This window comes from Xiphophorus hellerii, chromosome 20, assembly GCF_003331165.1.
Source record: "Xiphophorus hellerii strain 12219 chromosome 20, Xiphophorus_hellerii-4.1, whole genome shotgun sequence".
Lineage (NCBI taxonomy): Eukaryota > Metazoa > Chordata > Actinopteri > Cyprinodontiformes > Poeciliidae > Xiphophorus > Xiphophorus hellerii.
This window is the reverse complement of record NC_045691.1, coordinates 22,739,848-22,767,555: the sequence shown is the minus strand read 5'-3', so window position 1 is coordinate 22,767,555 and position 27,708 is coordinate 22,739,848. Positions and strand designations below refer to the sequence as shown.

General features: G+C 40.3%; 1 protein-coding gene across 4 annotated transcripts in view; it reads left to right on the top strand.

The window, feature by feature from the left end:
- LOC116710468 (calmodulin-binding transcription activator 1-like) overlaps positions 1-26,605 on the top strand; it is a 79,354-nt gene extending 52,749 nt beyond the window's left edge. The window contains exons 8-22 of one of the 4 annotated variants that reach the window (XM_032549521.1): positions 3,235-5,084; positions 6,618-6,744; positions 7,172-7,306; positions 12,364-12,512; positions 13,431-13,615; positions 13,688-13,766; positions 13,855-14,122; positions 15,788-16,305; positions 16,446-16,591; positions 16,763-17,009; positions 17,201-17,269; positions 18,025-18,170; positions 18,261-18,329; positions 18,484-18,514; positions 20,049-26,605. In XM_032549521.1, coding sequence (XP_032405412.1) covers positions 3,235-5,084; positions 6,618-6,744; positions 7,172-7,306; positions 12,364-12,512; positions 13,431-13,615; positions 13,688-13,766; positions 13,855-14,122; positions 15,788-16,305; positions 16,446-16,591; positions 16,763-17,009; positions 17,201-17,269; positions 18,025-18,170; positions 18,261-18,329; positions 18,484-18,514; positions 20,049-20,081 — 4,052 coding nt within the window. In that variant the 3' untranslated portion in view covers positions 20,082-26,605. Of the gene's footprint in view, positions 1-3,234; positions 5,085-6,617; positions 6,745-7,171; positions 7,307-12,363; positions 12,513-13,430; positions 13,616-13,687; positions 13,767-13,854; positions 14,123-15,787; positions 16,306-16,445; positions 16,592-16,762; positions 17,010-17,200; positions 17,270-18,024; positions 18,171-18,257; positions 18,330-18,483; positions 18,515-20,048 lie in introns of all 4 variants that reach the window. The other 3 variants (XM_032549520.1, XM_032549519.1, XM_032549517.1) reach the window with 3 other exon arrangements.
- The last annotated feature ends 1,103 nt before the right edge of the window (positions 26,606-27,708 follow it).

Here is a 27,708-nt window from a genome sequence, read left to right as displayed (position 1 = left end):
AATTAAAGCAGACACACTACAAGCCACACATTCTCAACCAACATCAGTGTCTGACCTCAGAAATGTGCTTCAGAAAAAAATGTTTAAACCTTATGGAAAGTTTGAAAGAGTTGAGGCTGCTATAGTTGAAGCAAAGAGAGGGCCAACATCACACAGTGAAATTTATATTTCAAAAATGGGCTGCCACTCTCTCACACTGGCTGACAAGTTAAATGAGTCAGTCTAGTAGAGCAAAAAAAATAATATATTAGATTATATTCTTTATTATTCCAAGTAGGAAATGTATTTGTCACAGTAGCATTAACTATTCTAAAGTTTAAAACATCATGATTTAGAAGTACATAAAATCTAAAAAAAAATTACAATAAAAAATTATTAGAAGCAACAATAAGCACCAATTAGAGTACTAATTGGTGCTTATTTAAATTAATTACATAAGAACAGTAGAAAACAATGTGAATAGTACTGCAAATGACTAAATTATTTACAGGATGGAGCGCAGGAGATTGTAAAATATGCATTATTTAACCTTCTTCTATAAATGGTTTGTGATAATCATTCATGTATGTGTTTGTATGTGAAACAGCTATATAACAGCCATGTATTAATTGGTAAACATTTATCATCTGAATGTTAAAACATTTAATGTGGTGATTAAATACCCTGCAGTGAATGACTCATTGAAGCAGATGCCTTTGCTTGCAGCATGCAATAAACATTTAAACTATCTTAGCAAAAAAAAGTTACTTTCTTGTGTCTATTATGAACTTTTCTAAACTCAAGTCTCATTTTAATATCGAGGTCAATGAAAAGTCACTTGCTTAGGAAAATCATATACTACACACAGCAATGCTACCCACTATGCTGCTGCATACATGGTAGTTATAGGGGGTAGTTACTTATATATTAATATATTATATTTGTAGTTGTTGTCGGTAAATAAAATTGACATGGTTAAAATTAGTCAAATCAGAAGATTTTATGATTTTGATAAAGTCTTACTAAATTTATTTATTTTTTGCGTGCAAAAAAGGGTAATTCATTCATTTATACTTAGGTGTTTCGTTCAGTTTCATCCTTATCTGCACAAATTGAGAGTTATCAATTAAGAGCAATTTACTAAATAATAATTTAGGGCATTCCCAGTTTTACAGTGAGGTTTGACGTCTTTTCAGTACCAAAATTTGAAAATGGTCTTTTTATTTGACGCTAAACAGTTTTGTCGATAATTAAATCATCCAGCTGCTTATAAAAGTACAGACGGCACCATTAGTTGATTTCATTAATCAATTAGCTGACTGCCAGGAAATTATTGGCCACTATATAGCTGATCACTTGATTAATTTTTCATTTAATATTCACACCTCTACCTTAACATGTTGCTGCTTTGAGTTTCTCATACTTTTGTCAGTTTAATTTAGTATCGCAAAGCTTGTAAAATTGAGCTATTGGCAAAAAATAAAAATCTTTTTCCTGCAGTGATTTGTTTCAGTTAGATTAATCCGTGGTTAATATTAGATAGACTTCCAGAATACTTGTAATTTAGCCAGGTTTTACCACATGTAGTAAGTCGCTGGTTGCTGCAGCTATCAGAGTCATGCTGCCACCTAGAGGCAGACACAAACTGCAACCATGAAACGGAGAAATTTATAGCAAACCGGCAAGCATGGCTAAAATATAAAGCATTTTATATTTATGAAACAGCGTGAAGGACTAGATAATTTCAGTATCCTCACTGACACACCCATAACCACACACCATTATGTAAGTCAATCTATTTTGTTGATGTGGTCTAGAAAGGTAGTTTGAGATGAGCCCGAACCTGTGTGTCTTGTTGATGCAAGTACTACTTCATGTGCTAATTGTTCACAGAGCCTTCTGCTTTCTCGTGTCCCTTTGCCTGTGTCTTGTGGTTGTTGATGATGAGTGGGAGGTGTTACCTCTGAAATTAAAACTGCAAAACGCTGGGAATGTAAATGAAAACATGTGGTTTGCATATTAGATGTTTAATTTCCCGGAAAAGAGCAACAAATACATAGAATGTATCTTAACACCTTGTTTGTGACAGTTATATCAGAGTACTTGTGTAATCGTTGCAGTATAGGTTCTGAACAGTAGAGGGTGCTGTTACATCCTCTCTAATTACAATCTGGCAAAAAGATTCATATCCTTTGACTTGTTTTTTGTTTTACATTTTTTTGTCTTGTTTCAGACTTTTGTTCATAATTGTGAGGCTGAGGGAAAATTATGCTGGTTATTTTTTGTTTGTTTTAACAAATACAAATATGAAAGTGTGGAACCTCCTTTCACTGGTGGCACAGGTGATACAAAGGTGTTTTTTTTTCAATCCTCTTTGCAAAAAGGCACAACCTCATTCAGATTGGATAAAGAGCTTTTGCTTTGTCACAGATTCATATTCAGATCTAAAGTGTGTTCTTCTACTGGAAAGTGAATCACTGCCTCAGTTGCAGGGTTTTTTGAGTCCATATTGGGTTTTTTGCTGCCATGTTTGATCCCAAACAATCTTCCCTTCAACTCTGATCAACTACCCTGTGTTAAAGAGAAAAATTGTCACTTAGCCTTGTTTTGGTCAGAACCTTAGGACCATGTCAGGTGTGTTTCCTCATAGTTTATGGCAAACTGGAAACAATGTCTTTCTTCTTGCCACTCTTCCAAAAATACCCAAATTAGGGATGGCACAGTTGCTAGTTGTTCTGCTGATGGGTTGTTGTTCCTTCAGGGTCTCTCTCCTTTTCTGATCACTGCTTTCCTTGGCTGGTATGTCAGTTAAGGTGTTTTATACTCTAATTCTGCTTTTCCCTGATCCATTTACTACGGTTGCTGGTTTTCCTGATGCCGTTTGTTCCCTATGTTCTCTAACAAAACCTCTGTGGCCTTCAAAGAAAAGCTGTGTCTTTGATTAAATTAAACGACACAAAGGGGGACTTTATTTTGTGACTCTTGAATCTACTCGGTTCCACTGGATTTTATTTTTGGATTTTAGAATGATTTGATACATTCAAGTGCATTCCAAAGATTTCAGCTTTTTATTTGTAAAAAGTCTTTTTACTTCACAATTATGCATTTCTTAGGTTTAGTCTTTCACATCCTATTTCCACTAAAATGCAATAAATTTTATGGTTTATAAATGTATAATCATTTTTCAAGGACAAGGTAGAACAGGAAATTGCGCACTTTCCTGAATCCTGTTCTCTTTTCTGTCTTTTCTGTCAGGTGCCGGAAGCAGCCTGCATCAGAAATGTTCCAGTGTGAAGCAGCGTATCATCTCATCCAAACAGGAGTCCGGAGCAGGAGGAGGGACAGCAGTAGGAACCAGTGTAGCAGCAGGCCAGAGAGCTGAGGAAGCAGATGGCACGGAGGTCCAGAACAGTGATGTATCGGAGGGCCAGACTGAGCCCAATCCTGGCGGGGGGAGGAGTCGGGCAGGTGGAGGCGAGAGGAGGAATGGCAGGATAGCCAAACCTTCCCTTCTCCCACAGAGCAGCATGGAAGTGTCTTCTTCCACCTCAACCAACCAGGTGGAGGTACCCGACACCACCCAGAGCTCCCCGTTGTCTATTGCCAGCGACATGGCTGACAGCCCAGCTCTTGCCATTGGCACCGGCTTGTCACAAAGCACTGCTGTGTTCATGTCAGAGGTCACTACTCTAACTGGCGATTCGGTATACTCGGCCGGCCACACCCACCTGTTGGCTTCGACCCACGAGAGTACCGCCACGGGTATCCTGTTGGCTGTCGCCCCTGACAACCAGAGGTTTGCATCGTTCAGTGGAGGTGTGGGATTAGGTGAAGGAGGAGAGTTGGTTCTGTCCAGCTCTTTAGACTCTGGAGTTGGAGTCAGCCTTCCTGAGACCACCATGACCTTTGACCCCGACTGCTTCCTCAACAATCCCAAGCAGGGCCAGACGTACGGGGGAGGTGGAGGGAAGACAGAGGGATGCAATGGTGATGATGGGGGACTCCACTGCTCCACAAACGGCTTTGTTTACAACCCGGCACTCGTCAACAACATCAAGACGGAGGCTACGCCACTGGAGCAGCCGCTGGCGACCCAGAGCAGCTACGTGGGCGAAGGAACTGGCCTTAGCCCCAGCACCACCCTGGAACAGATGGACTTCAGTGCTGTCATGTCATCAGCCTGTGTCTCAAGTCTGAACCAGCCTTCACACCACCCCTCCCCGGGCCTCTTCCTCCAGACCTCCCCCCAGACAACCCAGCCCTCTCAGCTGCAGGTCAACGGCACCAAGGCAACGCAGGAATCCAGCGAAACGCGGGCCTACATCGGCCTCCCCCCGATGGTCACTGACTCTCCTGTCACTAACGGAGAAGCGCATACACACCTCCACCAAGTGAGCACAGACCAGCAGGCGCTGTGTGCGAGGAATGGGCAAGCGGCAGCAGTCGGGTCGTTTCCCCTGACAACACAAGACGTTGAGCAACCAGACAGCAGGAGCCACCAGGAGGTCGCAGCCTTAGAGAAACCGACAGAAAATGGAGAAGATTTACTCCTCAAGGCCGGAGATCCTCATGAGGCCTATGCGAGTGTTGACGCCAAGCATTTTCTCCAGCCCACAGATGACACCGGAGGGGGGGATGAGGGTGGAGGTGGCGGAGGAGGAACGGAAAATGAAATTATATGTAATGGCGTGAGCATTTCAGGTGCTAGTAGTTCAGTGGTGGCCAGTCCTCAGTCGATAGGTGTAGGTACAAACATCGAAGGTGCTCTCTACAGCTCTCCGCTACCTCAGCAAGGTGCAGGGGTACCGGCAACGACAGCTGGGGCCGGGGCGGCTATCAGTCTGGAAGGGTTTGAAGCGTCATTTGGAAGCCAGTTCTCCGATCTTATCAATGATTTCATCTCCGTGGAGGGGTCTGGGGGAGGGGTGGCGGCAGCAGTCTCTGGGGTCCTGATGCCCCAGGAGGGCGCGGTAGGAGAGGAACACAGCACAGCGGCCGGTCACCTGCAGGCATCCGAGGTGGAGCAGGGGGCACTGGGACTGCTCCAGGAGACTGGCAGGCTGTTCGGCGTGACGGACTACTCCCCAGAGTGGTCTTATCCAGAGGTTAGTAAACCCAACATGTAATCATTATTTACTCATCACTGCTCCCCACAGGAAAATTAGTCCATGCTCCACATGATTGATGGTAGCTTGTACTGACGTTAACTGTTGCAATCACGCTTAGCCCAGTTTGTACTGACAGCTTGGCTACAGTATGTGGTCATTAAGGAGGCCGAATATTTCAGACTCAGCTGATTGGGTTTTAATGAAATTTCAATTTTTCCCCAGATTCCCCTGGGTGGCCTCATTAATTTGAGCGTGTACCACTTCTAATAACTCAGGCAGCGGTTCTATCATTGAATTATGATGAAAGTTGAGGAAACTCTTCATCTTTGAACCACCATGTCTTAAAAGCAGTCTCATAGCGGAAATAATTATAAACAATTATTAAATAAAACCCACATTTAACTGCAGATTTAGTCTGGGATTTTTAAAAAAAAGAAATTCAGAACATAAAAAACATCCAAAATGCACAGTACTTTACAAAAATACTCAGACCCTTTGAACTCCCCATTTTGTTCAAATCATGAACTTATATGTGTATTATTAGGAATTTATGTGATAGACCAGCATAACTTAGGGCACAATTTTGCTGTGGAAAGAAAATGATTCATGGTTTTTAACATTTTGTTTACAAAAAGTTTGTGTTATGCACCCTGTAGTCTGCTACTTATAAATTACTGGTATTTAAAATGTAGCCTGAGGGCCGTTTGTGGCCCTTGAAACAATTTTGTATGATTTTCTTTTTTTATATATAAATGCGAAATGTTAGGTACAACACAATATTTTCTCTTTTAAAAACCATGTTTTGTTTTGTTTTGTTTGGGTTTTTTTTTTTTTGCTTTCATTTTAACATAATAGCAAGTAAGACCTGAAACACTGAACATTTTACTTTTAAAAACAGACTTGGGTACAACCATTCTTTAATGTTAGTTAAATAAGTTTTCAAACATTTTGTAGATCAACAAAACATAAAACATTCAACCCAAATAGTCAGGTAACAACTTCCTTTTAATAAAAACAAGCATGTAAGACCCTTTTTCAGAACTAGAATAATCTGCGTTATTATTTATTTGATCAACATGCAGATAAATAGAAAATAATTCACTATTAAATGATTTGCCATTTTTCTCAGAAAAAAAAATATGACCCTTGAGTACTTTCAACTTAATTATTTATACAAACCACTGCAAACCTACGAAGACAGGGTGTCCACCTCCACTGCTCTAACCCTTATAGATTTTGTTTGAGGTTAGTTATAATCCAACTCTTAAATGTAAATGACTGGTCATTAAATAATCCCATTTCAGGCTTATCTTAGACTATAAATAAGCATAGAGTTCATCAAAGAACTTGCTATTTGCTGATGTATTTGCTGACTGAAAACAAGTTTTCAGTTTTGATGCTGTTGCTGTGGTATCCACATCCCTTTCTCATTATTAGAGGTTTTTATGGCTCCTAGTTTCATTGTAAAGATTTTGAGCTACATAATCCTGTCAGAAAATGGTTGCTTTTTTGGTTTTTTTTGCTCCACAGGGGGGAGTAAAGGTGTTGATTACTGGTCCATGGTTGGAGTCCAGCAGTGAATACAGCTGCCTCTTCGACCACATCAGTGTCCCAGCTGCGCTCATCCAGCCCGGGGTGCTGCGCTGCTACTGCCCAGGTAACACACACCAACTTTTCTCCAAAATAAATTAACCCAGAAGAAAATGTATCAAACACCTAATATTCCACATATTCTTGTGTTTACAGAATGCTTTTCAGAGCACAAAGACATTGCAAATGTAAAAAAAAAAAGGCTAAAAGAGATAAGGTAGACGTATAAGATGGTAAAGAAGATGTAGAAAGGAGTTGGCTCTGTGTTTGCTGGATAAATAAGATATAGGTCAGTTTAGAATATTCTTTCAGCAAGACATAGGAAAATATAGTAAATATTGCCCTCTACCTTGCTGTGGGGTTTGTATAATCCGTATTAGGGCAACATTAGGTTTGAATTAATAATTTTGTATGTATCTAAATTGTGTGGAGTTTATTCAGTGTTAACTAAAAAATAACTCTAATAATCTCTTGATATCTGTCTTTTTTTCCAGCTCATGACACAGGACTGGTGATGCTGCAGGTGGCCATGGGTGGTGAGGTCATCTCTTCTTCTGTGGTGTTTGAATATAAGGCACGTGATCTACCAGCACTGCCATCTTCTCAGCACGACTGGCTGTCCCTGGATGGTGAGAGAAAATATTTGTTTACTGAAGAGATAAACGCGTTTGTTCACATTCAAGAGGAAAGAGTCTTTCAGTCATGCACACCTCGACATTTGTCTGAATGTGTCAGACACATTTTTGAATGAGAAAAGTTATACTGTAAGTGATTGTACAAATTATTTCTCAACAGGTTAGAATAAAAAGTGATTAAATGGATAAAAGAAAACTTATGTATAAGCTATGTATAGCTTAAACATAGCTTAATGTATAGCTTGAGCATACATTAAGTGCTGTACTATAAACTGAACGATAATAACAGCAGTTCAGTCTTTTAACAGCTTGAGGCAGAAAGCTGTGTAGCAGTCGGGTGTTTCTACTTTTGATGTTGCAGTTTGCCCGATGGCAGCAGTTCAGGGAAAGAGTATGAGAAGTCTCTCAGTGCCTTGTTCCTGCAGCAGCTCTGAAGCAGATCTTGGACAGAGGGTAGGGACCCTTTCAACTCCCCTTACTATCCACTGCAGGGCCGTCTTATCTACCATATTGCAGCTGGAGTACCATGCTGAGATGCCGTATGTCAGCCCTCTCCCAACCACAGCTTTGTGCATACTCTGGGAATGCTTGCAGGGACTGATGTTTGTTTCAATTTCTTCAGAAAAAAAAATCCAGTTTCTGCTGCCCCTGTTTCACAATCCCTTTGTCCTTTAAATAGATATGGTCATGAAAGATCTAGACTCTGAGGAGATAAATGCTATCCCCTCTCTGCAGTATAGAACCAGTCACTGGTTCTACGTGTGCCCCAGTTGGGACCTCTGGAAGTCATTAGCAAAGATACAGAAAAGGTTTTAACTGTGCTGAATGAAAAGCAGAAGTACTTTTGGTCCTAATTTGACACATGCTCTTAAGTTTTAAAAAGAATCACACTGAACATGTAATTACATATGAATCAAATAAGGCTGCCTCATTTGAACAATTATTAAATTTAGATGCTGGTGATTTTTTTTAGAGTTTCTGAGGCATGGTCAGTGCTGACCTAAGATAGGTTCTGTATTTTAGTCACATTATGCTGCAGCCTATTTCTCTGCCTGATAAAAAAATACTGTATTGTGGTTGAAGTTACTAGATGGAGGACTGTCTGAGAGTGGATGTATGGAAGAAGATGTGGGTACATGTGTTACTGTTTCTCTTCACATCAATTGGTGAAGAAAATTAAAACAAAACATGTTTTTAACTGCTTTGGTTGTGTTTTATTATATTCTCTATATATATTCACGCAATACTTAAATATGAAATTTCCAGAGAACATAACAAGCAGCAGTGACACAAATGGGTGAAGCCCAGGAAATGGATGTGCTTTAGATACGCTATAACCAGGGCCGGCAATAGCTACTTGGGTGCCCTAAGCACAAATGCTTTGGGTTGCAGACTGACCCACTCCTGAAATGAACAATAGTTCAGTATTTGTCCGTGTGTTTCTCTTTATTTGGTGATGAAAAAATAAGGTTCACAAAGACAACAGATGTATAGCAGGATGAAAATAAGAAAACAAAGTACAATGAATGAACTTTAACTATGAGAAATGTGGGCGTGCCGTGGTGGCGTAGTGGTTAGCGCGACCCGTATTTGGAGGCCTTGAGTCCTCGACGCGGCCGTCGCGGGTTCGACTCCCGGACCCGACGACATTTGCCGCATGTCTTCCCCCCTCTCCTTCCCTGTTTCCTGTCAGCCTACTATCATATAAGGGACACTAGAGCCCACAAAAGACCCCCTGGAGGGGTAAAAAAAAAACTATGAGAAATGTAATACATTTGCTGTTAGCGAAAGACTTGTTTCTGTGTCGTTTTCACATGTATTTGTTTGATACAAACCCCTAAAAACAACTAAAAGATCTGACTTACATACGGAAATTGACCCATATAATCAAGACAAGTATTGTTTTCCTGGTTCATAAGAGGAAGCTTATTTTATTTTATTATTTTTTTACTCTACTAGATGGTTCACACCTTCCACCATTTTCATGTGGAAAGTAATAGATGGTTTCAGACATAGTCTTTAATATTTTTTTATAAATAAAAGACTGAGAAGTGTTGCGCATTTGTATTCCACCCAATCTCAAGTCTTTTCCAGCTTCTAAGAGACTTTTTGTTTTCTGCTTCTTCTTGTTGGACAGAAAGTTGAATTTTGACCTAATCTGACCAGAGCAACTTTTTCCACATATTTGCTGTATCCCCTTAATAGGTTTTGACAAACTCCAAACAGGATTTCATACAGCTTTTTTTTTTCAAAGCCACCTGCTCCATTGACCTTTGGAGCTCCTCCAGAAATATGCCTCCTGGCTGCTTCTTTGAGTTGTGCTGCCCTTGCCCAACCTGTCAGTTTAGGTGGATGACTTTGTTTTGGTAACTTCACACATGTGCTGTAATCTTTTCATTTTTGGATGATGGATTATCTGTTCTCTTAGTGAGGCTTGGGAAAATGAAACCTTATTCCCACTAAGGCTTGCTATGCCTGACCTTTATCATGTGTGGCTTGAAACTATAGTTTCAAAACAAAATCTCTGTTTTCACTGAACAGCTGGTTTTATACAGAGATTAAATTACACACTGGTGGACTCTGAGTAATTAGGTAACCTCTAAATGCAATTGGTTGTGGGTTTTATTTAATTCATTTTCTGCTTTGCTCCTTATTTTCAGCATTGGTTTATATATATATATGTGTGTGTGTGTGTGCGCGCGTGGGGGGCGTGTGCGTGTGTGTTAAATGACTTGTGCTAAAACTATTTTGAGAAGCATTATGTCATTATATGTCTGGACTGGTCTTGAAGCTGCTCCTATTGTTGCATTCTGTCTGCATGCAAATTGATCATAAATTGGCAAATTAATTCGAATTGGTTGGTTGATTGATTGATCGATAGATCGAAAATGGGACAATACAGTGGTTTGGTGCATATTTTTAAGGCGTGAGCATACACCAGAGTCACACTTTTTACATTCACCTCTGGTTGTGTAACCTGTTGTGAGTTTCATTGCATGTAACGCGGATTTAAACGACGCTAAAGGACAATGACACGTTCTTTCGCTAATCTTTGGAGGCAATTACTGCAGATGTCTTCACGGCTCCAGGGTCAGCCTCTGTGTGTAAATATATCTCCCAATGCAGTTGCAGCCTGGAAACACATGGGTCCCATCGGCGATCCATGTCCTGACTCCGCTTTCGCCCCCGTCTCTGCGTTGCGCAATGCGGCAATGCGGCTTTTTAGTCACAGCATGCTGACTGTTGGCTGTAATAAAGGACAAGGACATGACGGCACACACGGCGCTCCGTTTGACAGTAACAACTGCGGACAGATCTTGTAAATGGGAGCCGATAAATGTACATGCGCTGCGTCTTTGTCCGTAAGTGAGGACATCGAGACGCGACCTGTCTTGTTTCTGCACATTTTCTCTGTTTTGGCTTCACATATGAGGGCAAATGCTCACTCCAGGAGAGGAGGGGGAGGGGAGGGACAAAACTGCTTTCTGCTATTAAACACGTGTCTGGACACGGCACAGCCAGCACGCTAATGCCCAGGTCTGTGCAGTCTGTTGTGGCGATGACGAGCGAGCCTCCCGCAGCTCGAACAGTGGCGGGCGGATTTGAAGCGCTGCTCCCCCTCACACACACAACGTGGAGAGACGGCTCTCGGTCTCTCCCTCCCTCCTTCCTTCCTTCCGTCCGTCCCTCCCTGCATTCCGCTTTTTTTATTTTTTTTATTTGTGTTTTTTTTTTGTTGTTTTTTTTTTGGGGGGGGGGGGGGGGGGGGGGGTTACGGCTGGAGAAGCGAGGCTGTGAGCTCAGACTGATGGAGGTTTAGCAGAAGCGGGAACAGAAACCAAAACAGCAGCAGACACAAAGACTCTGATGGTATCTTCTCATCGCGCTCTTCTACTGACGTTCAGGTGTGTATTGTTTACAGCTGCTGCGTTAGGATCGCACTTATCTGCCATGTTGCAGTTGAAAGACGTGAAGGCGGCTGGGTTAATTCGTTGCCGTGGAGTCTTACCCTTTTCTTCCGTTTTTTTTTTTTGCAATTTAACTCATGACTGTAGCTATATTTGCAGTAAGACAGAAAATTGTTTGACTGAAGTAAACAATGTTCCTTGTCTATTCTTGTTGGCTGACCTGTGCGATTTCAGCACCAAGAGGAGGGGACAGCTCCACTGATCCCTCCAACCACAATAGAAAGAGTCTCTTGCTCCTGTAAAGGCCCATGACAACAACACAGAACTGAGGAGGCTTTCTCACTTGTACGACTGCATTCATTAGATACTTTTGGATTTTTTTTTCTAAAATAACAATGGACAGTGACGTGTTCAAAAGTCAAGGTATTGTTTCATAACCCTAACTTCTCCACAACTTTATCCTTGACCTATCTTCTATGGACTCCACGATGCTGTTTGTTCACTAATGTTCTCTAAAATCCCTGAGGTCTTCGCAAGACAAGTTGTATTTAGCCTTTTTGTGATGCTAAAGAGCCATTATCGAAGTACTAGTAAATTTATTTTGACAGCAATGGAGCTGTGGAGCTTCTGGTGATAAAAAAAAAAAACAGTAATTAAACCTCATATTCTACTCTAAACTCAAATCAAAACTATTTAAATATCTGCATATAAAAAAAAATGGTTTCAATGCTTTTCTTCCCTGCATATATACAGACAGCTGCTGGATGGTTGAATTATATTCTGTTATTGTGAAACAGTCTGTGTGAATCTGTTTTTGTTTGATGTGTTCTTGAGAGAACAACAGAGCATTAATGTGTATGACAGCTACGATACAGGGATGTTTTTTTTACGTTCTATTAGGAGTAAAATGCTCTCACCAAGATGTCAGTAAGATGGAAGCTCTTTAGTTGAACGTGTTGCTCCACCATCCCTGTTGATCCTGTGCTTTGAGGAGCATAAATAAAATAGGTAGTAACCAAAACAGAAAACTAAGAGAGCGAGCAGAAGATGGGATTACACAGGGGTTTTTTAAGAAGGACTCGGTAAAGCCCACTTACCTAAGTAAGGTAAACAGATTTAAACCTCTGACCTGCATTTCCACAGACACCCAATTCAGGATGTCCATTCTGGAGCGTTTGGAGCAAATGGAGCAAAGGATGGCTGAAATAACCAATCAGAACCCTGGCTCAGAAGCCATGGCAACCAAGGGTGGAGGAGTGGAGGGGGGAGGAGCCAATGATCAGCGGTCTCAAGTAAGACATGGAGTCTGTTGTGTGGAAATGTACAACTACATAAAAGTGTCTAACATGAAAGAAGAAGAAAAAGCATCAAAGTTAAGAAAATCAATCAAGGTTAATTTGTAAAACTGTGTTTCATAAAGATGAAGTTTTGTCCTGCAACGTGTTATTCTCTTCGAACTTACAAGCACAGACAGAATTGAATACCCTAAACCTTAACAAATCATATAAAATAAACACAAAAATAATTTTGATAAAAATACACTTCTATGAGTTATCTTTGTCACATTTTTCAATCCATTTACTGATCTAAAAAATAAAGTGCATTCTTTTACATTTTCCTGTAAATGTGCTGCAGAAAGCCAGAGGAATCAGGAGATACAATAATCAACCGGACAGAGAGTTAACTCAACAAATGTTTCCTCAATTGACTCTGATCAGTAGAGAATAAGATTAGATCCACAGAAAAAAATCTGAGATTAAAGTCAACATTCTTTTTATTTCTTTCTATGGTCCCAATCCTCTCCCATAGATCAGAGATTGACAGGTACAGTAATGAAAAATTGAATTTTTGTCCCTCTATTCATTGAATGCAACAAAACGTGAGGTTCTTCACATGTTTTGTCCTTAAACTCACCCACCAAAACATGGGCTTTTTTTTTACTATTTTGACATCACAAAAATAATACAAAGGAAAAGGAAATATGAGTTGATGCATAAAGCAAAAGATGATATTTTAATCTCATAATTCCATACCTGCTACCTCTCTAGCCCAGGATATTGTTGTTTTTTTTCATAACTTAAAAAAATAAAAATTTGAAACAGCAGGACAGAACCCAAACAAAGCCAGAGAGTAGTATTGGCAGCTAGACATTTGGATTAAAGATTTCCCAACATTTATTTAATTTGCCTTTTTTCCTTTCCAACCATCAGAGCCCCCCTGATCAGAGCACATTTGAGGGTCGTGTGGTGGTGGTGTGTGAGAAGATGATGTCCCAGCCCTGTTGGACTTCTTCAAACCAGCTCGTCCACAGTAAGAACTCCAGAGGAATGACATTGCTGCATCTGGCCGCAGCTCAGGGATACGCGGGGCTCATCCAGACACTCATCCGCTGGCGGTGAGTAACACTCAGACGTGACCCTCCACTGTGAAGATGAAGTAATTTCTCATTTGTTGCTTCGCTCCACAGCACAAAGCATGCCGACAGCATTGACCTGGAACTGGAAGTGGATCCTCTTAACGTCGACCACTTCTCCTGCACGCCACTTGTGAGTGATCAATACTGTTACATTATTCTTCTTTTTTTTCACTTTTTTTCCTGTGTGTATGAGATTGATGTTATTCTATCTTCTGCAGATGTGGGCGTGTGCTTTGGGCCACACTGAGGCAGCACTGGTTCTGTACCAGTGGGACCCAAGAGCTCTTGCCATTCCTGACTCTCTGGGTCGCCTGCCGCTGAATATCGCCCGATCCCGTGGTCACACTCGATTGGCCGAGCTCTTGGAGCAGCTGCAGCAGAGTCCTCAAACTAAGGGACAGCCTGCGGACAGTTGGATGGAGAAGTGGAAAGGAGGATCACAGAACAGAGGAATCAACAGCAGCTCAAGCACCAACCCAACCCCAGGTCCAAAAGCATCTTGTGTTTGTTTTTTCAGAAGCATAATATATTTTGCTCAGGATTGAGGTATTAATTGATGAAGGAAACTAACTAGAAACGTTTTTATAAGGATTTTGGCTGGTATTAAGGGAGTATTCTGCACAAATGTGGTCAGTAATTGTGCCAAAGTCATAAAATCCATCCAACAGCCTGTTTCAAGCTCACTAAGCACCATTTTCTATCTTGTGTTATACGCTGCACTGGCAGACTGATTTTCTTAACTTAGAAAAGCTCTATCTGAGCTTTTATCCCAGCTTTAGATATACTTAATGTTTACTGGGGAGACTAAATGGCACTAAGCTGAAAAGAAGGATAAAAACATTAATTATGTTCTTTTTGCAACGTTAACACCACCTTCTACTAAATTTGTAGAAGTCTAATAATACTGCCAATGCATTTTTATAAAAAATGTAAAAAATCTAAATTCTCAAGGATAAAATCAGTGAATTATAAAAGTATACTCCTTGAACGTCTTTACTTTTTGTCTTGTGAGAACTTCATCAAATTGTGATAGTGTTCCATACAATGTTTTTCAAAGGTTTTGATAATAGAGATTTGAAATGTGAGCCCTGAATATGTGTTCACCATTATAACACATAAATATGCTGTAATCTAAACCCTTTCATTGTTGCTCTCGCTGCATTGCATAGAGTTGCTGTCCTGCTGGAAGGTGAACCCCCCTCTAAGATTTTACAGTATTTTGCTCCATCCATCTATAACCAGCTTCCCTGGCCCTGTTAAAGAAGAACATGCCACAGTGTGACTCTGACGTCGTATTTTACTGTTGCAGTCCTGTGTTCGCAGTGATCTGAGGTGGTTTTCCGGTAAACAGCATTTCAGATGAAAGCGCAGCGTTCAGTGTTTGTCTCGTGTGACACAAAGGCCCTCTTCCTCATGTTTGCTGTGTTCCCTAAATAGCTTGCAGCAAAATGCAAACAGGACAGCCTTTTCACGATGCTGTTTGTTCACTAATGTTCTTTAACAAACCCCTGAGACCTTTACAGAACAGCTGGATTTATCCTGAGATTGAGTCACACGCAGGCGGCTGTTGACTCTGTACTAATTAAGTGTCTTCTGGAGGCAGTCGGCAGCACTGGATTTTATTTTGGGGTAGCAGATTAGAGGACTTTCTTTGTAAAAAAACAAATTAATAAAAAAGTACAAGTGATGGATCATTTTCCTTAATTTCTATACTTATTCATTTTGTTGCGTGAGCTTATCTCATTAACTTCCAGTAAAATACATTGAAGAATGTGACTACAACAGGTAAAAAACATTTTGAGATGTTAAAGATGTTAGATATAAATATCTAAGAGAGTGTAAATAATTTTGCAAGACACTGTTATTATGTGTTAACACAGGCAAGCACCACTTCACAAATTATGCCAAATTATAGTGACACTGTTATCTAATACAAGACGTTTCTCCTTCAACATTCATTTTGGTTTGCTAAGACATGAGAGCTCCTCACGTCGTGAATTAGTGTTGATTTTTAATTCTTGAATACTTTTTGGCTTAGTTGAACTCTGGTCATTTTTGTGACTGAGCAGGATGTCGTTTTTGGTAGGAATTTGCGGTGCGTTGTAAGGTTTGTTGTCATTTTTAACTTTTTTTTTTTTTTCACCTGTGCAGAGGTGAGAAGAAGCAGAACAGAGAGCCAACCATTAAACCAGAGCTGGAGCCAAACTGGTCAAACACCCCAACCAGGAGCCAACGTGGAACAAGGAGGTCCACCCCCTGCCAAGCGTCTCAAATCTAACCCCGCGAGCCAACAGCAGCTCGCCAACTCAGCCCCCGGCGCCAACACCATCAGCTCCCTCCTTGACTCTTCCCCGAGGCTTAATCCTCTCCAATCCGTCTTACCCAAGTTCCAAAAAACTGAGCTCACCTACCAGAGAGCACCTCTTTCCAGCTCCACCCCGGACCGGCCCCAGTTCCCCAGTGCCCCGTTCTCTCACCTGCAGGCCAGGATAAGGAGGTCTGAGGGGGGCAACATGTGGAGCCTGAGACGGTCTCTTGGACAAAACAGTCTGGTCCGGAGAATTCAAGGAAAAGAACGGTTGGCCATTCATCTGCGGCAGAGAGTGCTGTCCGACAGGGGAGAGGAGACTGAGCTGCTGACCTACCAGGATAACTCAGATGACTTGCAGGTATAGTGAGCAGTTTTATTTTTGCTCTACTCAGCAAATGTTTTGGTGCAAGGAATACATTTTTAAAAATACATAAAGAGTAACGATTCCATGCAAAAGATAGGAAAAGTTAACTTTAAAACTTCCTTCACATGTTATAGGTGGACATCACGATGCTTGCTGATCACATCATGGATGCTTCAGCAGGAAGGCTTAAGCAGACTACAGTCACTGAAACAGATTCTGCAAAGGTTGGCATCAGCAGTGATGTAAAGTCACTGTCTGGTTACCTTGATGAGGTGGAAAGGTGAGTCTAAATCTCTGATATTACCATGGTTCTTTAAATAATTCATTAAATGTTTTCTCGTGAAGTGAAAATGCAAGAAGAAGTTTCTATGTGAAGTCATTTTTTAAGTATATATGTTACTGTCACAGCATTCAGCTTGGTACCTTGGTTTTATTTTTGTTTTCTGTGCAGGTTTCTGAAATCTAAGCCCCAGGCTACAAGCCCCAAACCAAATTCACTCTCAGGGCTGGAGGAGCAGCCGACTCCTCATGCAAACCAAGCGCCCTCGTCTCCCTTTGACTGGAGCTCCTTCCTCTGTGCAGCTATGCAGGAGGAGAAGTTGAAAGCAAACTCCTCCTGTCTAGCCATGACTGAGTCAGAGCAGCAAGAGCTGTACGAAACCATCAGGCGTGCTCTGCACACCCTCAGAAAACACAAGGCAAGTATGACCTCCACTTCTGCTCCTGCAGATTGTGCGGCTGATGCTCTGTGATGCTTTCTTGCACTGTTGTCAGTCAGGGGTTCGATGTGATCAGTTCAATGTAAATTACATTGAACTGATCACATCACATTATGTAATTTTGTTACATGTGCAATGTTAGGTTAAATTATTTCCAACATTCTTCTCAGGGTCCCATTCAGGAACAACACAAAGAGATTGCAGCAGTGATTCAACGCTGCTACAAGAGATACAAGCAGGTAGGATTTCTGATGTTAATAGAGACTTGGGGTTTTTTTTGTTGGAATGGATTGTGTTACACCAAATGTGTAAATATAACTTGTAGGTGTTAAAGAAAATACTCTGAATGTCTTGACTGGAAATTAATGTTCCTTCATGGCCATTATGGGCACTAAAAACAGACGTAAAAACTCTCAGAAAGGACTGAGAAACAATCATTTGCTCCTGCTTCATCTCAGTGTCTGATTCACACAGCAAATAGCTCTGGTTCATTTTTACTTATGCTGATGGGAATTGTGTATTCAAATGAGTCCTTATTCATTCTTTCTACATGTACTGCCAACACTACTGTATGAAGCTATTCTTATTTAGCTCTCCAGGAACATGCCAGTGACCAATTCTTTGTTTCCCTGTGATGAAACAGGGAAACATCAGGACATTCAGGACACAGTCCCCTGTGGACTGACTTAGGAAACTGATTTAGTGATATCAGATTAAAGGGAGCTAAAATAAATGCAAGCCACACTTTTCAGATATCTATAGGTTAAACATGAAAAAAAAAACATGCGTAAGATCACTTTAATTTTGCAAGATTGCACAAAATCCAAAGACAACACATTACATTTGTGGTTGTAGCATAAAAAATGTGGAAAGGTCCAAGGAGTAAAAATACTGGAGGAAGGCCATGTAGAAAAGTAAGAAAAAAAATATACAAAGAAATTTCAGAAGTCACTTTTTTGCTAACATCATGCTTCATGTCTGTCTTCCCTTACAGTATGCACTTTATAAGAGGATGACTTTGGCAGCCATCCTGATCCAGAGTCGTTTCCGGAGTTTCCATGAGCAGAGGAAGTTCCAGCAGAGTCGTAGAGCAGCAGTCCTCATCCAGCAATACTACCGCTCCTATAAGCACTCCCTCAGGTGCTCCATGTGCACACACAGGTATGACGTCGCTGGGATTGCATAAGAAACGTCAATAAAGCATCTACCGCTATCTTTTGTTTACAGCAGCATCCTAACTAAAAAACAGAACCAGGCTGCTCGCAAGATCCTGAGGTTCCTGCTCCGCTGCCGCCACAGGTGAGCCGTGAACCTCCGACCACATTCTCAAACTCATGTACGTGCACACACACAAGGGCACCATGTCATACTCTCATACCACCCACCCACTAGCACACATACACAGACTAACAGCGGTGCTAATAGTTGCTGTTGTTTTGCTGCTCCTGTGAAGCCCCTTGATGGACCACAGGCCTCTGAAACAGGTGAGTCCCCTCTTGGTCCCTCTCTTTCAAAGGCTGATACCTGTTTGCATGACAGCAGAAGGAGAGGGAGAGTTAGAGGAGTTCCTGGATCATTATCCTTCCCTCCTGCTCTCTTCTTTCATCCCTATCTCTCTCTGTCTGCCTCGAAGGACTGCCGAATGATGACAATAAATGTGCATGACTGACAGATAGAGACGCAAATCTTGCATACGGTCTTCTTGGGGGCATGTTCCGATTATCACAAGGGGACATCGAGGGTTGCTTGGCATGCAAATTTTTGTGTGCCTTGATGGATGGAGCTGGTACAGAGGATTTGAGTGTACGTCTGCTGTGTAAGGATATGAATTTAAGGAGATTTTGTCAAACATCTACTGATTTCTCTTTGACATTTGAGGGATGATATCAAAAAGGAAAACCAACTTGCTGTTGAAGTGCTTTGCAAGAGTATTTTATCACTTTGTGATTCTGTTTGATTGCAACCACAAAGTTCAATATATTTTATTAGGAAATGGAAGCTTAGCAATAGATTTTTTTTTTTTCAGATGAAACCACGAGAAGTATGTTGGAAATTTCTTTGCTGTTTATTAGAGAACATTAGTGAACAAACAGCATCAGAAAGAACAAGAAATGCAACAGACAGGTCAGGAAGAAAGTTGTGGATAAGTTTAAATTGGAGTTAGGTTATATAAACAACATTCCAAGCTTTGAACAACTCAGAGTCACTATTAAATCAAAAGTCTGAAAATGAAAAGAATTTGTCACAACTGCAAACCCACCAAGAAATGACTGCCCACATAAACTGCAAAATACAGGAGAATATTAATCAGCCTCATACCAAGAGGCCCATGGTGTCTCTGGAGGAGCAGCAGAGATCCACTGCTCAGGTGGGGAAATCCTCTACCATTAGCCATCCATTCCACAGATCTGGCCTTTAGATTAGAGTACCAAGGTAGTCGTGAAGGATGGAAAGCAGAGCTAAAACTACAGATCCTGTGAGAAAATATGTTAGAGACTGTAAAAGAGTCAAGACTAGAGAGAAGGTTCATCTTCCAGTAGGACTACAAGCCGAGATGTGCAACCTCAGCTGCAATGGAACGGTTTAGGTAAAAGCTTGTTCATGTGCTTGAACGAGACAGTTAAAGTCCAGGCCTACTGACTGAGAATTTGTTAAGACATTGCTGTTCACAGATGCTCTCGCTCTTTTTGTTTCTTTTAAGAAAAATGGGTCAAAGATTTAGTTTTGGATGTGCAAAGACTTGCAGTTGTAATTGCAACAACAGGTTTCTCTTCATAATGTTGAGTCGGAGGAGCTGCATCCAAATGCATGCTAAGCTTCAGGTTTTTTATATGTAAGAAAAGCATGCGCTACTTTGTGTTGGTCTCTCATATTGACTCCCAGTGAAATAGACTGAATTTTGTGGTTGTAATGTGACAAAATGCAATGTGAATAGCTTAGCGAGCCACTTCATACGTACACACTGACCTTCTAAACGTATTTTCTGACTGTGTCTAATGTGTGTTTGGTTCTCCTCAGGGCCAGAGAGCAGAGAAAGGCCAGGGGTCCTGAGAATGCATCACCAGGCCCTGCACACAGCCCCATCAGCCTGTGATCAATCTACCCTCCTCCCCTCTTTTCCCCCAATCCATCTCTCCTGCCCCAACCCCACTCCTCTCCTTTTCCATCGCCCAGCCTCTCCTTGTCCCCTCTTTTCTCCTCCTTGCTCTCAACCTCCCTGGCCTCATTTCTCAAGAGGAAAAAAAAAAACTCTTCCCAGACAGACTGAGGACAGGATAGGTGTCCATCATGGCAGCTCAGACAGACATACTGCTGGGCAGAGTCCCAGAACCAGGCTCTGCTCACAGCACTGATCCTCCTCCAGTTTAACTGGGAGGCCATCACATTAACCTCATGGCATTCTTTGCACTCCTCATGGGTATGTTTTTTTGCAAGAGCAAGTTGTCGAGCGGGACAAGCAGTTAAAAGGAAAAATAAAAAAATAAAAAAAAAGAGGAAGTGCCTGACAACATCTTGCTGTTTAAGACAAGCGGCTGGATGTGCTGAAGAGGCTCCGACGGGAAACAGCTGGCTAGCGAAAGAGGCAACTTTGACATGCAGAAAACACAAAACCCACTGTGTTTTTTTGTATCCAAACAGAGATCTGTGAAAGAATAAGAAACCATAAACCAAAAAAACTCACTTCTGTGTTGCATTTGCATGCAAGGTTTCCCCCTCCCCCGCTTATTCCTCCTCTATATCATCCTACAAGGCTACAGTGGCAAATCATTCTGCTGATTCAGTATCTCACAGTATCACCCAACCACTCTGACTCACCGGCTTACAAAGCTATTAGTCACCTAATCAAAAAAAAAAAAAAAGGGGGGGAGGAACTGCACTTGAATGTACAAGGAGCATTGTTAGAGAAAAGGGAAGCGGCCTGAATAACGATGTCTTAATTTGCTACATGGACTTTGTATGGAGTTGTTCTCAGCGGCAGCACTTTTGCTCGCCCGACGTGGTGTGTCCGTGTTCGTTCAATTCAATGCATGTGTTTGAGCTATGAGCTCCTGCATGCTTGCCAAACTGCTTTAGTGTTGTTTCTTTTTGTATTTCTATGTGTAACTGTGTCTCATGTCTTCATCGACTTATCCTTGCCCTGTGTAATGTGAACTGTGTAAGGACAAACGACTTCTTTTTTGGGTGCTTTATTTATTATGTATTTATTTAAGGGTCTAATTCTTTCTTTAACTGGCTCAAGAGTGGCTTAACTCGAGACTGGTCCCCCAACTCAAAAACCCCTCCCCTCCCGGTGTGATAAAATATGACATGTTCCAATGGTTAAATGTCTCTGTTAGTTTGTTCTGCGTGAACCTCCAAATCCTGACTGTGGTTTTGAGGACAGAGTCACATAACATTGCCTTGACTTCTTCTTGACTCCAAGAGGTCTCTATGCTTGCTCTGTAAAGGACATGGGTCCTATACTTGCCCCTATACAGGGCATCGCTCCCTGTATTAGCCCTATATGGGCGATCAAATCCATATTTTGGACTATTGCATATTTCTGTATATAAACTGACGAGGTAAGGGGATACAAGGACCCTGAAACTTTTTCATAAGAAGACTGTATTTAAGATTATAAATTATTTTACTTCCCGTAACGAGAACTTTAGACAGAGATCTGGGTACACAGGACTGCATATTGCTTGTAAATAATGTAGATAATACAGACAAAGTAATGTGCATGAGATTTAAGACAAAAGAAACAGCTAAAAGAACATGTTAGTGGCTATGGACTGTGAGAGGATTTTAACTGCTTCACTTTAAGAGTATCCAGTATAAGTGTTATTGAAAAAGAACATTTTCTTAAAAGCATGCAAACGAAAAATCTAACATTAGAACTATAAGTGGGAAAACAAAGTAAGCTGAAACCATGATCTTTCAGACGAAAAAAATAAAATAAAATAAACATTTACACTTTGTGCTTTTGTTTCTTGGCTAGCAAAAATTAAACCCGTTTTGCCAGTAGTGCCAATCATTATGAATGCTATTTTTGCCTAACAAACACAGTATGTTATGCTGGGGAAACCAGAACTCTAAAGTTATCAGCAAGATCCACAGAGGCAGCACATGCTGACAGTAAACAATAGTAACCTAGTTCTAGCTCAGATGTAGACCTACAAGTCCTGAAGTTTGTCTGAAAAGGTAGATTTATGCATAAAGTGATGATGGGGACGATGCAAGTATAAAAGATGATGCTAAAGTTGCCGATGATGTTAAAATGTGAATGCTATGACTGGTGAATAATGAAGAGAAGAGGGTGCCACAGTGGGTGTAAAAAGTCTGCACACATTAAAATGCCAGGATCCTGTGATACAAAAAGATGTTCATCTCTTACCATCTTTAATGTGAAACATAGGCTTATATATAGGCGTTGGTGTATAAACTTTTACATGAAACTGCTTATTTGCTTAATTTAATTTGAACTGTATAGTACAGGAAAACATGGGGGGAGCTTGGTGACCTTTTGTCTGGGGATGGGGCTTTATAAATTCAGTTTATTTACTCTTTTTTTTCTGTGAACCTTACCACTCAGTTAAAAACAAACTGAAATCTTTTAAATAATAATAATAACGTGGTTGCAAAAGTGTGGACAACCCTAAACTAAAGCTTTCCTGAAACATGTTCTGATTTTATTACAGCTTGAGTTAGAGTCTATCAGCAGGACACATGTTGACTTGGTAATATTTGTTCACTCTTACTTGAAAATTATCCAAATTTGCCATATTACGAGAGCCTCCGCTGTACACAGCCCTCCTCAGATGATACGTCTGAGCACCGGCTGTTCATCTTCAGCTTTCTAGCAGAAACCTGAAGGTTTGGTGCTTGCTGTTCAGAATTCTCCTCATTTGATTAAACCCCCGCAGTTCCACCAAAATAAAAACAACAAAAAGTCCAACCTTTTTTCTGTCAAAGCGTAATGCATTTCCAAACATGCTTTTGGAAGACTTTGAAGGTTGCTTCACAGATTTTTGGTTGGATCAATCTCGTTGTAAGAGAAGGCATTTGTGTTGCCATCCTAGCAGCCCAGGCACATGGCAGGTACAGGAGAGTGTTGGAGTTCAAACACACAAAAGAGGATCTACGCTCTTATACAACCACTTTATTTCAGGGGTCTTTGTTTCGCCTAAAAGATTTCAGTTTGTTTAGGAGGAAAAAGTTTATCTTTGTCACTTTTTTTTTTTTACATTACAAAGCCAGAGGTGTGTAGACTTTTTATATCCATTTAACATCTCTTACTGTGTGGTTGTGCTCCAGCAACATACTTGCTTTTATTAAGACCATCGATCTCACCTACAGCAGATCCAGCCCGGCCTCCAGTCAAAGCTTTCCATCTTCAAACAGAATGTCTCTGAACTCATGGTTTGTTTCTTTTTTTTTTTTTTTTTTTTTTTTGCTTTCTTTCTTTTTCCTCATTGTCACTGCCATAATTGTACGACATGTAGTTTAATCTTGTGGAAAGTTTTGTTTAGAAAGTGCCTGCTCAACAACAGAAAACTAATATCAGGAAGTATTGTATATTCTCCAAAAATGTTCCCAGTTATCTCTTTATTTTCCTAAATTGTGTGTTAAAATTGAACTTGACAGTGTTCTGCTCTCTGTTAAAAACCCTAATTTGTCTGGTATGAATGGACGCTCATGGCCTAATTGATCATATGTGTGACTATGTCGGGCTAACAAATATGACAATATCTCCCCTACCTTTGTGTGTACCTATCAGAGGAGGAAAAAAAAAACCCATTGAATTCTGCTTCTGTCTATGAGAGGCACTATCACATGCCAATTCACAGCATCACTATTGGGAGACTCGTGTGTTTTCTGAATCTCACTCTTATTTTACTCCCAGAAAATAATTTTGCTAAACAGAACTCTAACATGTTTATCTGGCTAAATTACTTTCATAGTCATCCTCTTTGTGGATTGTTTTTTTTTCTGTCACTTGGTCGCTGACTCCGATGTGCTCACACACAGCGTGGAACTCAAACGTACACAGTCTGGCTCATACGCAAATAAGGCCACACTCTTTCTCTCATGTGCTTGTGTCTTTGGGAGGCATGAAATCTCTCCTTTAGATTATACTCAGGGTTGAAGGACAGGGAGATGGTATGTGGATTGCATTAACGCAAGTGTACCACATGTGGAGGCTGTGTACATTTGGTTGTATGTGTATGTGTGCGTGCATGGTTTATACTATAACATCTGTTCAGTCACTGTGTAGCACCTTCAGATTTAACGTGAATGTTTGACACACATGCGCTTATAACCCCCTCCAAAAAAATCATCACTTAAGGTGTGTCATGGCTCAATCAATTAAAAAACGCTCAAAATACTCCTAGATTTGTAGATTTTTGTCTAAATTTAAATGACATTCAAAGCAAGTAATAAGAAACTACAGTGATGCAAATGTTCTTGACTTTAATGTACTCACCAGATCCTATAATGGGCAATTTTTAGATTATTCTGAATTACAGTATCTTGCAGTGTCTTGCAAAAGTATTAAACCCTTGTACTTTCTCACAACAAAAACAATACACTAATAAATACTGTTGCAAACAAAGCTTAGCTTGCATTCATAAAGCAAGCGCAGCTGATCTTGAAGCAGGACCCAAATCCCTTTAGCGAACTGGGATAACGAAGCTCGAATAGCAACACAAACGTCTTTTTTCATGGAAAGTTGCTGTTCGGATCAGCGGATTGTCATGTTACAATCCCAGACCTTAACATGTTGAATTTGAGGAAATTGATACATGTTTGGTTTTTTTTTTTAAATCTTTTGGTAATAAAAATATGAAAAGCGTGATATGCATTTGATGCAACTCGCCATATTAATTCTATGCAGAATTTAGTGGTGCAATTAAGGCTGCAATAAGTGGTCTCTACCAGCTCTTCAGACCTAAAGAGACTGAAAATTGAGCCCATTTTCTTTGTTAAGCTCAAGCTCAGTTAGATTTTACATCCGGGCTTTGACTGATCATTCAGCCTGGAATATGCTCTGATCGAAACTATTCTGCTGTAGCTCTGACTGCATATTTAGGGTCATCCCAGTGGAAAATTCAGCTCTGATCAAGTCTTTTACAGACTCTTGGTTTTTCTCCAGGACTTTTCCTCTTTTTAGCTTCATGCAGCTTCTCGTGAATCTGGTCAGCTTCCCTTCTATAGATGCCAGGTTTGTGGTGCAAAAACCTTACTGTGGTTCTGTGAACAAATTCCCCCAGCTGAGCTCTGCAGCTCCTCCAGAGTAACGAGGAGCTGATTGAATCTTTCTCTGATTAATGCTCTTTATGCTCAGCCATTCAGTTTGACTGGACAGCCTTGTCTTTGTAGGTTTGTTTTATAGCTTTCCCCTGCATTAAGCTTCTCCACGACTTCTCCCGGACCTGTCTGCTCTGTTCCTTGGACTTCAAGATGTTCAGTAATTTTCTCTATAAAACATTTGACTCTCTTATGTGACCTTAGAGGCAACTGGGTGCACTTTACTTAGAGGTATCAGAGCAAAGAGAGTTGAATGCAAATGGCTGCCACACTTTTCAGAGGTATATTTTGAAACATCTTAAAAATCGTGTATTCCTTTTCTTTCACTTCATAGCCACCCGATAATCCCAATGAAATACATTAAAGTTTGTAGTTGAAACAAGACAAAATCAGAAGAAAAAAAATTGCAGTGTTATGAATACTTTTTAAAGGCACTGTAAGTAATACATCTCCATCATCATAACAATCTTCATGTTTGGCGTTTATTTTTCAGTTTGTTTGTTTTTTTTATCTAACTGACGGCCATGTTGAGGACAGTTCCTCTTGAACAGACATTAAACTGTCCTCCCTCTCTCACCACCAAAGCTAAAGATGACTTTGTGAAACTCCCTCACATATGTACACACACAGGCATCAGTTCAACAACTTGTACAATAAACAAAATACCATCCCACACCACAGAAACTCCATCAGCAGGATCATGTTTCGCAGAGGATGATGACTGTAAAGAGTGTGTAACTAAGATAAAGTAAAGACTGACAGGTAAGAACTTTTGCTACAGTAAGCAGGTGGTAAAACGTGCAGAGGTAGCCTCTGTTCTCAAACGTCCGCCTAGAAATGAACCGTATAATCTTTCAGGCCTTGTTTCAAGAGGGCGTGGCCAAACACCACATTGCATGCTAGAATGGTAGACCCTTATAGATAACCTACGGCTAGACCTCTCCTTCCTCCTCTTTCCCCCTGTCTTCCCTTTTCTCTCTCATCTCCTGCTGTACCATCATCCTGCCTGCTGTTGTGTTCTCAAGCCGATCTCAACCGCTCATTTCTCTCTTTCGTTTTGTAGCCTAGTTTTTAACCCTTCTTTTTGTTTGTTTGTTTTACAAACATGCATGCACAAGCATCACTAACTTGTTGATGTTTTCAAAAAGAATATTTTGTTGCTGAGGCCATGCAAAGTGTTTTTGAATATTGCCCTTATATGTGGAATATGTCTTCTGAATGCTTTACATAATTTCTGCTGTAAAATGAAATCAGAATAAAAAGAAAATTTGCACTTTAACCTATTTTTGGGGGGTGATGTTTTCTTTCTTATTTTGTATATTTTTCTTATTTTCATTCTTTCTCCCCAAATGGCCCGGATGAAATACTTCATGGTGACATGCAGATCCAGGAGAGTGGTGGGTTAGAATGTGGCTAAAGTGTAAAACTTGTCCAGTAGTCAAAAGTATGCAAAAGAAATAGATTTTTGCATTTTGAAAATATTTGAAAACACTTATTCCTTATTACATATACGTGAACACAATCATAAAAAGATTGGTCACCATTATGAAATTAAACTCTAGTTCTGATGTTTAAAATGTACATTTTGCAAATGTTTAGAGTACTTCAGTAAATGATCTGGGATATTTAAATACTCCATAATGACATTACCTTTTTTCTCATAGACATAAAAGCAGACAATATCAGTCAGGATTACTAAAATCAGAGTCCAGACTTGAAGTGAGTTAAAGAGTTGATGACAAGGACTTCTTCTAATTTTAAAAACCTGGGAGTTTCTTCTTCTGGTATTTTAACTACAAATACCACAAGAAAATCAGTAATAAAGGCACTTATAATTAATAAGATAAAATAGCTAATTTTATTACACATATTATGAATACAGCTGTGTTCGTAAGATATTAATTAAAGTGCAAATACTTAACTGCAGCTACTCGATTTATAGAATAAACAAATAAATTGTACTTGTATTGTCTGTATTCTAATAATATGTTTTAAAATAAAACTTACTACATTCACCAATGTTATCCATGTATTCAAATACACCAAGTGTTTGTCTCTGCAGTCGACATCTTTTAGAGAGAAGTTACATAAACTTTTCAAAACAGCGTGAAGAGTATTTACTTAGGACTACAGATTACAACACTCAGTTCCAGTGTTAACAGAAAGTTCCAAGGCAATCCGGAAAATTACCAGTACTTACGTCAATTCATTTTTACCGTAAATATGTGGTACCCTCCTCAATATTACTGTTCTCTCACTGATTCTACTTTTTAGGACACTGTAGCATATACAGGAGTCTGGGATTTATTTTGTAACTCTAGACTTGTTATTATTTTTCAGTTTCTCTCCCAAAAAATGTAAGAATATGTGGGGTTTTTTGCTGCAT